Source organism: Mustela lutreola, chromosome 4, assembly GCF_030435805.1.
Source record: "Mustela lutreola isolate mMusLut2 chromosome 4, mMusLut2.pri, whole genome shotgun sequence".
NCBI classification, from domain to species: Eukaryota; Metazoa; Chordata; class Mammalia; order Carnivora; family Mustelidae; genus Mustela; species Mustela lutreola.
Genome location: NC_081293.1, coordinates 95,379,094 through 95,395,585, shown reverse-complemented (window position 1 = coordinate 95,395,585; position 16,492 = coordinate 95,379,094). Strand labels below are relative to the sequence as shown.

Sequence of the window (16,492 nt, the reverse complement as noted above, 5' to 3'; positions counted from 1 at the left end):
CCCACTTGGGGTGAAGGCAAAATTCCTACAGCAAGAGTTGAAGTTCAAGTCTTTGAAACTAAGGGAAGTGGTGAGAAGGTCCATGGAATAGATCTGTGAAGTCCTGACTTCTCAAAACACTCTAGTGGAACATGAAATGCATGTTCTCTGTGGGTGATCTCACGGCGTCCAGTGAAAAGCTTTCCGGCTTATAGTGTCAAAATTCTAATTTCTTGCTGAAATGAGGAATCCGTTTTGGTTGACTTCATAAAGGGGGCAGTCCTAGTTTAACTTGAGAGGCGTAGGCACCTGGCCCTGGCCCTGCATGCAGCGCTGGCATCGAAGGGCAGGGGGTTGCACTCCCTGAGTGATTCTTGGGGGGCCCTTGCTTGTGGGTGCTCCCAGAGTCACGTAGGCAGACTGCATTCTCTACTCCCTCAGGTCCCTTTTTCCTCTGTGCATATCTAAATGTCAGTCAGTGCAGTATGTCTGCCCAGCACTGTTCAGGTGGCATTTCTACACAACTCAGATGCCGTCTTTGGCCGAATTAATTTGCTTGTGTCTCTCATGTTTTGTAGACAAGGAAGGGGCCTCCCGTCCCACCGCTGCCTAAAGTCACCCCAACAAAGGAACTCCAACAGGAGAACATCATCAGTTTCTTTGAGGACAACTTTGTCCCAGAAATCAGTGTGACGACACCTTCACAGGTAAGTGCCTGCTGCAGAGCTGGGATGAGCACACAGGTACCAGGGCAGCAGGATCCTCGGGGACCATCTCTCAAGGTGCCAGATGTCAGAGCCAGCAGCATCACACCAGGTTGGCCTTAATCACTTGGTATGTCTCAAGCATTCTCAAATGGGAGGCATACACACAGTTTTTAGAAATACTGAAAAGTGTAAAATGAAGAATTTTAACGATTACTTACATTATACTGCCCTCACCTAGACACTAATGCACTGTGGCGTGTTTTCCTTCATGCTTTGATTTCTAGGTGTGTACCGATTCCATACCACAACATCAAGATTATATTGTTAGGGATTCCTGACTTTTCTGCTTCAGCTTTTTGAACACTTTTTTCATGTCATAATATCGTCTCTTCCAAAGAAAATGTGGAAGCAGAGTATTCTCTCTGATGGATGGACCAGCCCGTGATTGTGATCACAGGTCATTTCTGATTTCCTGTTTTTTCACCAGCACTTCTATGAATGTCAGTATATGTTAATTCATGTTTACAACCTCAGTTATTTCTTTTACATTGCTTCCTGGTAGAGAATAGGAAAATGAAGTTAAAAGAGGTGAATATTTTCAAGCTGTTTGGCCTTCATAACAAGTAACTGTATCCATTTCCATGATTTGGCAAAGACACCTGGCTGCACCTGCTCCTGCTCCAGCTCCCTTGGTAGGCTGCAGACCCCTCTCTGCTAGCCACTTGGTTGTCCTGTTGCCTAGAATGACGATTCTTCACTTCCAGAGCTGTTCCTCATGCCATTGAAACTATTTTTTTAAATTATTTTTTAATTTTTTTATAAACATATAATGTATTATTAGCCCCAGGGGTACAGGTCTGTGAATCACCAGGTTTACACACTTGACAGCACTCACCATAGCACATACCCTCCCCAATGTCCATAACCTGAAGCTATTTTTTTAAGACTGAGAGTCCCCAGAAACATCCTGCCAATATTACTTACCTCCGGTGGTCTCAGAATCAGAAATAATCCCTACATTTTGCAAGAGTTGTGAGTGCAGTGCTGTAATTACTGAGTACATCCATAATAACACTGTGTATCACGTGCTAATTACAGTCACATCCTGTTGATAATAACAGGAATAATGTGCTAATCACAGAGAGCTCAGGAAATAGAAACTCAGAAGAAATGCAAATCAAAATGTGTCATTGTTTTTAAGGGCATTTATGAATAACGTGCAATAACTTTTAGCTATTGTTTTCCTTCAGTGTTTTGTAGGAGATGGTGAATTGGGTAAGGTAATGGGGCCTTGACTGTGATTTAGCAGCTCTCTGAAGGGGGAGACTTGCACGTTGATGATCACATGGACAGATGATGTCTGTGGCTCCACAGATGCCTCCAGAGATAGCAGTCTCGGAGTCAGGTGATCTTATCTGGCACCAGCCATTGTGTGGACCCCAAACTCCAGTTTTCATTTCCAGCTTGTCCTCTCCCTTTGATTTGCTAGCAGCTCAGCTTCTTTCTCTTTCTTGCTACATCAGTTTCAGACTGAGATGTTTAAGGTGATCATATCCTTATCCTTGCTCAAGTTGCTTGCCCCTGCACCCTTAAATAGCATGCTCTCAATCCTAACCACTAACAGAACTTGCTCACCTAGAAGCCAGTGCCCTTGGCTGAAGACACCCCCACTTAGCACTGGAGGCAACATGGCATGTAGATGAGTTCTAAAGCAAAGCTGGGGGCTCAAGACAGTTCTTTCCTTTAAAATGTTTTGTTATTTGCAGTTGGCTGGCTCACATAAGGGTCTTTGGTAAAAAAAAAAAAAAAAGAAAGCACTTTTTAAAATCACAAATCCTAGAAGAGTCTCTGAAGTACTTCTAAGAGTGTGAACGTTCGCAATACTGAGCAGCAGTCATGGGTAAAGTCAAGAGTCCTGGACAGAGGGAGAAGAGGCACCTGTCAAAGCAGAAAGGGCTTGGGCTGGGGCTGCCACAGGGACGCAGCTGGCTGGAGGGCAGCCTGCCCCAGCCTGGCTGGTTTTGGTGCACTACTCCAAAGCCCTGGGGAGGGAAGGAAGATATCGCTTCCCACGCTCTGGACCTTTATAACATGTTTGCTGGTGTCCCCTCCAATGTGCTAGGTGATTTGGAAAGCACTAACCACCAGAGACCTTGCGGAGGTGCATTTTGGGGATTCAGATTCATTTATGTTGTTTTCATTAGGAGGAAGGAGAAGGGGGTTTCTGTGGGGTTTTTTTCCACATTTGAAGCGGCGTGGCTCCCGTGTGAACCACGTGAACCATAGTGTGTGACCAGAAGCAACTCCATTGACTAAGCGGCTGTTCATCTAGTCACCATCTCAAGAGAGGGCGTGAGGCAGGGATTTATGTTTCAGTCCACTTTCTCCCCTAATGAGTGATACCATGTAGCTTTATTCAAAATTGCACAGATGTTGCCTTTCCCTGAAGCTTCTTGACTATTTCCTCAGTTCCTTATTCCTCTGTAGATATGCTCAGATATGTGTTTTCACCTCTTTTGGGTCACATGCAGCAGTTTCTGAGTCGGCAGACCCCGGGTGGGGGCCGAGAATCTGTATTCCTCACAAGAGATGCTGACGCTGCTGGTCGTGGGATTAAACTGTGAGAACCACTGTTACAGGCCAGGATTTTCAAATGTGTGGCCATGAACAAAGTACCACAGTGAATGAAGAGATCTCTTCCAGGGAAATATCAAGCTGAGTCAAGGGTATATCATGACTGACCACTTACAGCTGCTCCACTTAAAAATAGTGTGACCTGGGGATAAAAATATATGTTTATAAAAAATAAAAAATTAATAAAAAAAAGAAAAATTAAAAAAATAGTGTGACTTGAAATACTCCGTATTTTGCTTGTTGGACGCACTCATACACGTGCATGCTTGTAACATCAGATACGTTGATCAGACTGTATGTCAAGCTACACATTCTAAGTGAATGGTCAGTCTCATCAAGACTTTAATGTTTTTATTTTATTTTATTTTAATTTATTCATTTGGTGGGCAGCAAAGCAAGGTTTATTGAGTGACAGCAAAGTGATAGTACAAAGCTCCTGAACAGGGAGGAGGCCCTAGAGGGTTGCCCTTGGGACTATGCTGTTTCTAAACATGCACAGGTAAATGATGAAAAAGAATAAATAGGAATGCCAGGAGAAAATGAGATGCCAGTTGCATGGAAGCAGAGTATTGGAATTTAGCAAGCTGAGATGTATCCGAAAAGCTTTCCTCCCAGATACATGTATTTATAGTAATAGGGAGTCGACCCTTTCAGTTTTATGTTGATATTATTACCAAGTTTATACGACATTCTACATTGAACAGATAGGTCTGCGTTCCCAGTTTGCTGTTTTTATCCTGAGCCCAGTGGGGAACTACATTTGCATTAATCCCGCCCACAAGTTCCAGATGTGGTGACTGAGATATTCCTCAACATCTGACAGATTCGTATGTCCCATCCACCAAGCTTCATGGCAGTGACAGTCTCTCTTGAGTTTGTCTTGGGATTTGAAAGGAATGCATCAGACCTACAGAGCCCTCTATTGGCCTCAGACTTTAACTCTATCATAGAATCTTCTCTGGGAGATTTCCTTGCTTGGTAGTAGGGAGAGATCTGTGTGTCAACACAAAAGCGCTGACTTTGCTTCCCTGGTTCTGTTTACAAAAATGAAACTGCCAGGGGACAAACCCAGCCCTTTCTATTTTTCCCTCCCAAGAAACTAAATAGGAAGAGAGGTGTGTGTGTGTGTGTGTGTGTGTGTGTGTGTGTTTCTTACGCTATTCTTTTAAAACAGCATTTTCTATCAAGTCCCATAGGATGCTGTGAAAAGGGGTCCTGGTCATAGGGGGCTGGGAGGGGCTGCATCGCCTTTTGCTTTACATACTTTATGTTAGTGTGTCCAAGGCTCTGAGAAGTTCTGCAACAAAAGCCATGCTTGTTTAAATCAGAGTTTCTCTAACAGTCTTCCTTTCTTCCCAAAGTACTACTTGTTCCAGGGAAATGGGCGTTTGCTGAAACACATTTAAGAAGTAAGATTTAGAAGGTATTATGTCCCTAGAAACCAAATTTATGGCATATAAGTAGGATTTTAACAGATCAAGACAGAAAAGGCAATCATATATTTGTGCACAGAGGTATACACACATGCAAGGTTGTTTCTTTTTTCCTTCCAAAGTCCAAAGTTTTGGACTGCTTTCTCTTCTGACTTTTTAATTCCATTCATGTTCACTCTCCTTTCCCACCAGGGCTTTCCATAGGGACTGTGGCTCTGAGCAAATGTTGGGTAGGGGGAGGCGCTCTGTCCATATAACCAGTTTGAGTCACTTGAACATATCAGCAGTAATCTGGCGGTCAGTCTCATGGGATTCCACACATGAAATGCCATGTTGGCCAGCGGGCGCAGTCTGCTCACCAGGCACCCTCTTGGAAACAAACCAGGTTACCACATTCCAGGACAACTGGGTGTGCATGACCCCTCAGCGTTCCTCCATATAGAGCAGGGTCCCAGAGTGCTCCAAAGAGGAAAGGTGGGGGCCAGGCCCATGTGGGTCCTGGTGCAGATTTGGGGTGTCCTGACTGGATAGCCTTGCTAGCCACAGCTGCCACTAGCAGAAGAGGACTTAGGTATCAGGAAAGGTGCTCAAAAGGGTGAGGCCCCCCCTGAGAGGCACAGGGCTTGGGGCAGGGTCCCTGCTTGCCTATCTACCTCTCACTGGCCAAGAGGAAGAAGACATTACGCATTTTTGAACTTTTTTTTTTTTCACAGCAGGTAACCACCAGCTATTTGCCTAAATCTTTTCCAACAACGATGTTGCGTCTTTTTTGCTCTTTCATACAGCGTTCTCTTTTACAAACCCAGATGGGTTATTTTTGGCCCATCTAAGCTCATTGCTCCAGGCCCATCTTGCTATTCTTGCTGGGAGAGCCTACTGTGCGGGAAGGCAGGACAACAGCACAGCCGTGCAGTCCCACGGCTGTGGGTGTCATGTCAGCACCATTCATTTTGATACCCTTACATCTCTGCTTTCCAGCCAAATGCTGCATCTCACATCTTAAGTTCATGAAATCATCCTATTTTTCCTAGCCGATCACATGGAAGTAGATATTCAACTTGCTTGATAAGTTTACAAAAGCGTCTTTTTTGTCTGGTCAGTCCAGACAGAGGCAGTCCTGCATGCGCGCACCGCCTCACTCCTGGTAGCTGTCACTGGTTGTGAATACCGCCCTGGCTTTGCTTTTCAAACATTGCTATATTTCTGGGCCAGCTGCCTCTTCTTTCAGTTGATGTTTTTTCAAAGTAAACACGTTAGCATTCTTGTAACACAGAAAGAATTAGTAATATGGAAACTGGAATGAGGAAAACAGTGCATTTCAGGCCCCGGTTAGGTCGGTCTATTGCCTCATTGGGTCACCCTCGGCACCATGGTTCCTGCAGCAGACACAGCCAAGTAGTGCTATGCACCAAGGAGTGAATTTATCCTCTGGGGCCCTGACAATATTCTTAAACCATTGCGTAAGTTGGCCTCGCAAGCTTCCAAGGTTCTTAGACTCCTGAACCTCTAATGTTGCCTTGACTTTTTGCACTTCCCCCGTTTTGCATTTTATATTCTACCTCTTTACAAAGCATCCCATGGTATAAAGCTCTTTTGAGATTCTGTGTTATTGAACATGGTTTCATGGTATGGGTCGAGAGTGGGGGTTAGATGGTGCAGAAGGCCAGCAAAGGAAGGGTAGAAGGGCCCTACTGTAAAGTTGAGCAGACCTGTTCTCTTTCTACAACACTGTGGTGCTTCTAGGGCAGACATGGAAAGCAGAAGCCTATAGACCACACCTGCCAGCATCTTAAGCACCTGGAAGATAGTGGATACTAGATGCCCAGTAAATTGAACAAATCCATTTTAACTCTTTCTCTCCTTAATGTTCAGGATCCATGTTCTGTAGAAACTTCTTTGGGTTTTCAATATTAGCAAAGTCCTTCAGGTTGTTATATATCAGCGATTATACTAAATTCCAGATGTGGTGGTAGGAGGGTCTTTCATCCAGTGGTCATCACAGAATGTCACTTCAAGCACAGGCCCCATCCCTCTGTCCTCGGTCCCTCTTCTCAGTACTGTCAGTTGTTACCCTCTTACTCAGAGTGTGTGCAAGGCCAACAAGCAAACTCATGAGGTACTACACTAAGGATGGCTGTACCATCTACCACCTTGTTTCCAAACCAACCCCCCTAGGGGAACAGCTCCTTAGAAAGTTTAGTTTGCTGTGTGTCAGCTCATGGAAACATTTGCAAGATTATATAAACAGGCACATAGACCAAATGTGGTAACATTTGTGACAAGCCTAGGTGACGGGTAAATGGATCTTCATTGTATTGTTTTAGCGTTTTTATATAATAAAAGCTATAGAACAAATACTTGACCATGTCCGATGAAATGGTTGAATGAGGTCTCATTCTGTGATTTCAAATCTAAATCTCTCGAGCCTCGGCAGTATAGCTATTGCCATCACTCACATTAACAGTGATGTACCCATCTGTAGTGGTCTTGTCACAGGCTTCCGGTCATAAGGTTAAGTTCCCTTAGGCCACTGCATGCATTACAAATGAAATGTTAAAACTTTACTCACTGTTATAAATTATGAGCTATTTTGTGACCTTTCCATAAAAGACATGTCTGTGACATGAAAAATAACTCCCAGTGGGCCTTTTTCCAAAAAAGTTTATTTAAGCTTTCTGTCTTAAGCTTCCTAGTCTGACCTCCCTGCCTTACTGGGAAGATAATAAGTGTCCTGCAAAATATTTAGAATAGAGTAAATGTCCTCAAAATACGTTTAATAAAAGAGGGGCGCCTGGGTGGCTCAGTTGGTTAAGCAGTTGCCTTCAGCTCAGGTCTTGATCCTGGAGTCCCGGGATTGAGCCCCGCATCGGGCTCCCAGCTCCACGGGGAGTTGGCTTCTCCTTCTGACTTTTTCCTCTCTCATGCTCTCTCTCACTGTCTCTCTCTCAAATAAATAAATAAAATCTTTTAAAAAATATGTTTAATAAAAGAATAAAAACTGAACGCTTGGGACGAAATAGTACCTTTGGCTTTACTGTCATCTGGATCACTGAAATATTGTGTTCCCATTAAGAAATCAATGTGTGTGTGTGTGTGTGTGTGTGTGTGTGTGTTTGTCTGCATGCAACCCTGGGGATGTTTTGGAGACTCTAAATGTTGTGTGACTCTTATTGTTTTTGATGTGAGAACACTTAGTATCTTTTTTATTGGGCAAATTTCAAGTGTGTAATACACTGTTTTTACTTACAGTCAAGTTTTTACTTACAACTTAACCAACATCTCCCTATTTCCCCTCTTAAACCCTGGCAGCCACCATTCTACTGTAAATTGAAATCTCTGTTACCTGATATGCTTATAAGAATAATGCCATAAAAGGACATTATTAAATAAAGGGGTGCCAGTGTGGCTCAGTGGGTTAGGCCTCTGCCTTCGGCTTGGGTCATGGTCTCAGGGTCTCGTGATCGAGCCCTGCATCCGGCTCTCTGTTCAGCAGGGAGCCTGCTTCCCTCTCTCTCTCTCTGCCCACTTGCGATCTCTATCAAATAAATAAATAAAATCTTAAAAATAAAAAGAATAATGCCATAAAGGATGCCTTGTAAACACAAAAAAATAGTCAATTACAGAGAAGCAAAAAGTTTAAACGTGTAGTGATATTTTCCAGCAAAACCCACTCTTAAAATGTACTTTTCATCACAAAGGCAGAGGGAGAGGAGAAAGAGACTCTTAAGCAGGCGCCGCATCCAGCCTAGAGCTGGATGCAGGGCTTGATCTCAGACCCTGAGATCATGACCTGAGCCCAAATCGAGTCATGCTTAACCGGCTGAGCCACACAGGTGCCCCTAAAGTATATATTTTGATAATTTTGAAATATGTGTACACCCATGAGACCATCACCGGGATCAAGATAATGACCCCTAAAGCTCCTTTGTGTCTGTAATCGCCACCATTCCTCTCCACATATTGCACTCTCTAGGCAGACACTCATCTTTCTGTCCCCGTATGTTCATTTGCATTTCCTAGAATTTTGTGTAGATGGAATCGTACAGAATGTACCCTTTTGGGTCTGGCTTCTTTTCCTCCGCATCTTTATCATGAGGTTCATCCATTTTGTAGCATGTATCAGCAGTTCATTTCTTCTCTTTGCTGAGTAGTATCTCATTCTATGGACACATCAGGGTTTGAGGGATTTTTCATCTATTGACAGATATTTGGGTTGTTTCCAGATTTTGGCTGTTATATATAAAGGTACTGTGAACATCTGTATCCAAATGTTTGTGTGTATACATGTTTTTATTTCTTTGGGTACCAGGTCATACTGGAGGAATAAGTTTAACTTTTCAACTGCCAAACTTCTAAGTGATTATACTATTTGAGTTTCCATCCACATTGCATAAGCATTTCAGATTCTCCACATCCTTGCCAACACTTGGTATGGCTAGTTTTTTAAAATTTTAGCTGTTCTGGTAAGTGTATAGTGTTATTTCATTGCAATTTAGTTTAGATTTCCCTAATGGTTAATGATGTTAGGCATCTTTTCATGTACTCATTTGACATCTGCTTACCTTCTTTATTTCCCAGCTCAACTGAGGTATAGTTGACAAATAAAAATTGTATATGTTTAAGGTATACAACTTTATTTTTTGATATATGTACACATTGTGAAATAATCCTCCCAACCCAGCTAATTAACATATCCATCTCTTCAAATAGATACCTTTTTAAAAAATTATTGTTTTTGATGTGAGAAAACTCAGTATCTATATTTTGGCAAATTTCAAATCTGTAATACACTATTTTTACTTACAGTCACCATGCTGAATATTAATAGATCTCTAGGACTTGGTTAACTGAAACTTTATACCCCTTAACCAACATCTCCCTATTTCCCCTCCCCTTAAGCCCTGGCAACCACGATTCTACTCTCTACTGCCATGATTTTTACTATTTTAGATTTCACATATAAGTGAGATCATTTGTTTTTTGTGTCTGGCTTAATTTACTTAGCATAAAAACTTCTGCACAACCAAGGAAACAATCAAGAGTATAAAGGCAACCTAAGGAATGGGAGAAAATATTTGCAAACATCTATCTGAAATATATAAGGAACTCACACAATGCAATAGCAAAAAAATAAAAATAAAAATAAAAATAAAAATAAAATATTTGGATTTAAAAACAGATAAGGGACCCACCTAGACAGTTCTCCAGAGAAGCCATACAGGTTGCTAACAGGCAAAGGAAAAAGTGCTCAGCACCACTAACCATTGAGGGATGTAAATCAGAATCACAGTGAACTCTCACCTCACACCTGTTAGAAGGGCTGTCATCAGAAAGACAAGAAATTGCAAGTGTTCATTACAATTTCTTTTGATACACTGTTGATGGGAATGGAAATTGATAGAACTACTATGGAAAACAGTATGGGGTTTCCTCAAAAAATTAAAAATAGAACTACTTGATGATCCAACAATTCCACTTCTGGGTACTTATTTCAAGGAAATGAAATCACAAATGGTCACTGCAGCATTATTCATGAGGGACATTACATGGAAATGACCTAAGTGTCCGTCCGTGGATGAATGAGTGGCTCAGTTGGTTAGGCAGTTCATTCTATTAGGAGAGAAGTGCTCTGGTACTAAAATCAGAAAATGACATTTAAAAAAAACACCCTATGGACTGATGTTCTTCATCAACACAAATGTAAAAATGCTAGAGAAAGATTTAACAAACTGAATGAAAATATATATAAAAATGAATTGTATCATGACAACTGGTGTTTATCTCAGGAATGCATGATTAACTTAACACATGAAAACTAATGAATGTAATTCATCATATTAACCACAACAAAAAAAACCTCACATGATCATCTTGATAGATGCAGAAAAAGTATTTGAAAAAATCCACATTCATTCCTGTTCAAACTCTCAACAAAGTAGGGAAAAAAGGCAAATTCCTCAACCTGATAAGAGTATCTATGAAAACCTACAGCTACCACCATGTTTAATAATGAAAGACTGGATGCTTTTCCCCTAATATCAAGACAAGGATGGCCACCTCACCATTTCTATTCAGTAATACACTGGCAGCGCTAGACAGTAAAATTAAAATAAGCAGAAAAAAGAAATAAAAGGCATCCAGAATAAAAAGAAAAAGTAAAACCATCTTTATTCACAGAAGATATGATCACTTATACAAGAAAATCCATGAAAATCTATTTAAAAAGCTACACAGGAACTAATATAGAGGTTAAACAAGGTTGCAGGATATAGCATTAATACACAAAAATCAGTTGTATTTATATGTAATGGTATGAACAATCAGAAACTGAAATTTTAAAAATATGACTTACAATAGCACTAAAAATATGAAATACTTAGAGATATACCCAGATGAGAAATACCTGTATACAGAATACTATAAAGCACAGCAAAGATAAATCAGAGAAGCCCTTAGTAAAGGGAGAGCTATACTGTATACACGTAATACAGTATAATTAAGATGTCAATGCTCCCAAAACTGATCTTCAGATTCAACGAAAGACCAACCAATATTTGTACTGGGTTGAATACTGTGCCCCATGCCCCCAAAATTCATGATCATAAGGAACCTGTGAATGTGATGTTATTTGACAAAAGAACCTTTGCAGATGCAATGAAATTAAGACACAGTCATACTGAATTAGGATGGGCCTTAATGCAATGACCAGTGAGCTTATGAGAACAGAGAAATTAGGACACACAGACAAAAGGAGAATGCCATGTGAAGATACAGAGCACAGAGCACACAGACACACAGGGAAAATGCAGTGTGATGACCGAGGCAGAGACTGGAATAATGTTCTAGGTGCCATGGAACACCAAAGACTGCCAGCAACCATTAGGAGAGAGAGGCAAGAAAAGATCCACCCAGACCTTCAGAAGAAGCATGGTCATGCTAATATCAGACTTGATCATGACCTTGACTGCGGATGTCTAGCCTCCAGAACTGTGAGACAATAAATGTCTGTTGGTATAGGCCACCCAGTTCATGGTTCTTTGTTAAAACAGTCTTAGGAATCTAATAAATTATCCCAGAAGGTGTTTTTGTAGAAACTTACATATTGATTCTAAAATTCATATGGAAATTCAAAGGATCTAGAATAGCCAAAACAACTCTGAAAAAGAATAACAAAGTTGAAGGACTAATCTTATCTAATTTCAAGACAGCTTTACAGAAAGTGGCAGTAATCAAGATAATATGGTACTGACATAAAAGATAGGCAAATGGATCATTGGAAAAACCATAAAGTTTAGAAACAGAACCACACACATCTGGATAACTAATATTCCACGAAAGTATAAAGGCAATTTAGTAGAATAAGGACAGACTTTCCAACAATCACACATCATTAGTGAAGAAATAAACTTCAGCCCATACTTTAAACCACATTAAAAAATTAACTCAAAAATCGGTCACAGACCCTAATGTAACACCTTATGCCATAAAACTTCTAGAAGAGAACACGGGAGACAATCTTTGTGTCCCTGGTTAGACAAGATTTTTTTAGACGAGACATGAAATGTCTAATTCTGGAAAAAGAAATACATGGACTCCACCAAAATAAAAACATTCTACTCTTCAAAAACTCTCTTCAAAATCCTGATAGATGTAGAAAAAGTATATAAAAATGACAAGACAATTTGAATGACAAGGTAAGTCACCTACTGGGAATAAATATTTGTAAATCATATATCTGATAAAAGACTTGCATCCAGAATATATAGGGATTCTTAAAACTCAATCAAAGAAATAAATACAACAGCAAAAGTTTTTCACAGACACCAGTGATGATACACTGGTTTCATAATGTCCTCCAGACTTATCCATGTCACAAATGGCAGGACTTACTCTTTTAAGGCTGAATATTCCACTGTGTATATACATATATTTTTTAAAGATTTTATTTATTTATCAGAGAGAGAGAGGGGGAGAGAGCGAGCACAGGCAGACAGAATGGCAGGCAGAGGCAGAGGGAGAAGCAGGCTGCCTGCTGAGCAAGGAGCCCGATGTGGGACTCGATCCCAGGACGCTGGGATCATGACCTGAGCTGAAGGCAGCTGCTTAACCAACTGAGCCACCCAGGCGTCCCAAAAAGATTTGGGAAATATTCACTCCTCTCCAGTTGTGTAGAATTGGTATTTTTGTCCCTTCCCTAATTCTTTGGTAGAATTCACCAGAGGAGCCATCTATGCCTGAGGAGTTTTTGTTTTGTTTTGTTTCTCTCTTAAAATTTTTTTTTTATTTGAGTATAGTTGGCACACAATGTTACATAAGTTTCAGATGTACAACATAGTGATATGGCTTCTCTATATGTGTAAGTTTGTATTTCTCAAGAAATTTGCCTCTCTCATCTAAATTGTTAAATGTATTAGAATGAAGTGATTTATAATAAATACTTCCTTATTTTTCTTTTTTAATATGTGTGGTGATGTTCCCTCTTTCATTCCTGATATAGCTAATTTGTGTCCTCTCCTCCTCCCCCCCCCTTGATCAGTCTGGCTAGAGGTTTATCAATTTTATCAGTCCTCTCAGGGAAACTTCCTTTTGGTTTTATTGATATTCTCTCTCTCACTCTCACTTTCTATTTTATTCATTTCCACTCTGATTTGCATAATTGTCCCCATTTCTATTTAGAATTTTATTTGCTGTGTGTATTTCCCCCGCTAGTTTGCAAGGTAGAAGCTGAAGTTACTGATTTGAGACCTTCCTTCTTTTCTTATATAGGGATTTAGTGCTATAAATTTCCCCTAAATACTGTTTTAGCAGCATCTCACAAATTTTGGTGTGTTGTCTTCATTCTTAATTCAATTCAAGATAATTTCTAATTTCCACTTTGATTTCTTCTTTTGGTTTCTTTTATCAGGTTATTTTTGTAATTTTGCCAATTCCAGAGATAATTCTCTCACTGATTGCAAACTTAATTCCACTGTTGTCAGAGAGCATACTTTGTGTGACTTGAATGTTTTTAAATTCATTGAGACCTGTTCATTGTTCCAGAATAGTGTCTATTATGTTCCATGTTCTGGATGCACTTGAGAAGAATATGTATTCTGCTATTATAATGGAATGTTTTGTAAATGAGGTCAAACTGGGTCTTGGTGTTTTCTGTATCTTCTATAACATTGAAGGTCTAGTGAAATCTCCCCTACAATATTGTGCATTCTTTTTTAAAAGATTTTATTTATTTATTTGACAGACATCACAAGTAGGCAGAGAGAGAGGGAAGCAGGCTCCCTGCCGAGCAATGTGGGGCTCGATCCCAGAACCCTGGGATCATGACCTGAGCCAAAGGCAGAGGCTTTAACCCACCGAGCCACTCAGGTGCCCCATATTGTGCATTTTGGAAATTCCCTTTTGCTGTTTTCTTGGTTCCTCATGTATCTTCATACTCTATGATTGAATGCATAAATATTAAGAATTAATGTCTTTTTGTATTATTTTGTATTAGGAAATGAACTTCTTTATCCCTAATAATGTTCTCTGATTTGAAATCTACTTTTCTTGACATTAGTATAACTATTTGAGCTGTCTTTTGGTTAGACTGGTATATTATATCTTTCTTCATCCTCTTACTTTTAACCTATTTGTGTCTCTATATTTGAAATCAGTTCTTAGAGGCAATTATCTATTGAGTCTTGCTTTCTTAGTCCAATCTAATAACCTCGGCTTTTCATTATATTATTAGACCAGTTTCATTCAAGGTAGTTATTCACATGGTGAAGATTAAACCTAGCACTTCAATATTTGTTTTCTATCATGCCATCTATTTTAGCCCCCTTCCTGCTTTCACTGCTCTCTTTTAAATTAATTGATTTTTTTATTACTCTTTTATTTTATTAGCTATAACTTGTTTTCTTATTTTAGTAGTTGCTTTACAGCTTGAAGTACATGTTTTAATTTATTACAGTCTACCTTCAAATAGTAGTACACCATTTCAGGTATAGTATTTCAGGTGTAATATAAGAAAATTCACAGTAATATATGTACATTTCCTCATTTCTGATTTTTCTACTATTTTTGTTATAGATTTTACTTTTTTCCCCCTGGATTTTACTTTTTAATGTAAAAATAACTTAATCTTTCTTATTTTTAAATTACTTTATGCTAGTCACCATACAGTACATCATTTGTTTTTGATGTAGTATTTCATGATTTATTGTTTGTGTATAACACCCAGTGCTCCATGCAATCTGTGCTCTCCTTAATACCCATCACAGGCTCACCCATCCCCCACCCCCTTCCATTTAAAAGCCTCAGTTTTGTTTCTTGGAGGCCATAGTCTTTCATGGTTCATCTCCCACTCTGATTTCTCTCCCTTCATTTATTTGTTCCTACTTCTAATGCCCCCCATGTTATTCTTTATGTTTCATAAATAAGTGAAACTATATGATAATCGACTTTGTTTGACTTATTCCACTTAACATAATCTCCTCAAGTCCCATCCATGTCGATGCAGATGTTAGGTATTTATCCTTTCTGATGGCTGAGTAATATAAGATTGTGTGTATGGACCACATCTTCTTTATCCATTCATCTGTTGAAGGGCATCTTGGCTCTTTCCACAGTTTGGCTATTGTGGACATTGCTGCAATGAACATTGGGGTACAGATGGCCCTTCTTTTCACTACATCTGTATCTCTGGGGTCAATACCCTTTAGTGTAATTGCAGGGTCATAGGGTATTTCTGTTTTTCATTTTTTGAGGAACCTCTTTCCAAAGTGCTGTACCAGTTTGCATTCCCACCAACAGTGTAAGAGGGTTCCCCATTCTCCACATCCTCTCCAACACTTGTTGTTTCCTGTCCTGTTGATTCTGGCCATTCTAGCTGTTGTAAGGTAGTATCTCAATGTGGTTTTGATTTGACTTTCCCTGATGGCTAATGATGATGAACATTTTTTTCATGTGTCTGTTAGCCATTTGTATGTCTTCTTTAGAATGTCTACTGGTATGTCTGCTCAGGTCTTTGGCCCATTTTCTGACATAATTATCTGTTTTTTGGGTATTGAGTTTAAGAAGTTCTTTATAGATCTTGAGTATCAGCTCTTTGACTATAGTCTCATTCGCAAATATCTCCTCCCATTCTATGGGTTCCCTCTTTGTTTTTTTTTTTTTTTTTATTTTCCTTTGCTGTGCTGAAGCTTTTTATCTTGATGAAGTCCCAAAAGTTCATTTTCACTTTCGTTTCCTTTGCCTTTGGAGATGTGTCTTGAAAGAAGTTGCTGTGGCTGATGTCAAAGAGGTTATTGCCTATGTTCTCCTCTAGGATTTTGATGGTTTCCTATCTCACATTAATGTCTTTCATCCATTTAGACTTTATCTTTGTGAATGGTGTAAGAGAATGGTGGAGTTTCATTCTTCTGTATATAGCTGTCCAATATTCCCAACACCATTACTGAAGAGACTTTTTTCCACCGGATATTTTTTCCTGCTTTGTCAAAGATTAGTTGACCGCAGAGTTGAGAATTCATATCTGGGCTCTATATTCTGTTGCATTAGTCTATGTATCTGTTTTTGTGCCAGTACCATGATGTCTTGGTGGTCCCCATCTTTGTTTTCTTTTTCAGCATTTCCTTGGTGATTTGGGGTCTTTTATACCCCTATAAAATTTAGAATTGTTTGTTCTGGCACTTTGAAAAATGCCCCTTGTATTTTGATGGGATGGCATTGAAATTATAGATTGCTCTAGGCAGCACAGAC

General features: G+C 39.8%; 1 protein-coding gene across 2 annotated transcripts in view; it reads left to right on the top strand.

Moving 5' to 3' along the window:
* AMPH (amphiphysin) overlaps window positions 1-16,492 on the top strand; it is a 263,695-nt gene that overhangs the window by 180,091 nt on the left and 67,112 nt on the right. For both annotated transcript variants that reach the window (XM_059170541.1, XM_059170540.1), the window contains exon 11: window positions 558-686. In XM_059170541.1, coding sequence (XP_059026524.1) covers window positions 558-686 — 129 coding nt within the window. The remainder of the gene's footprint in view (window positions 1-557; window positions 687-16,492) is intronic.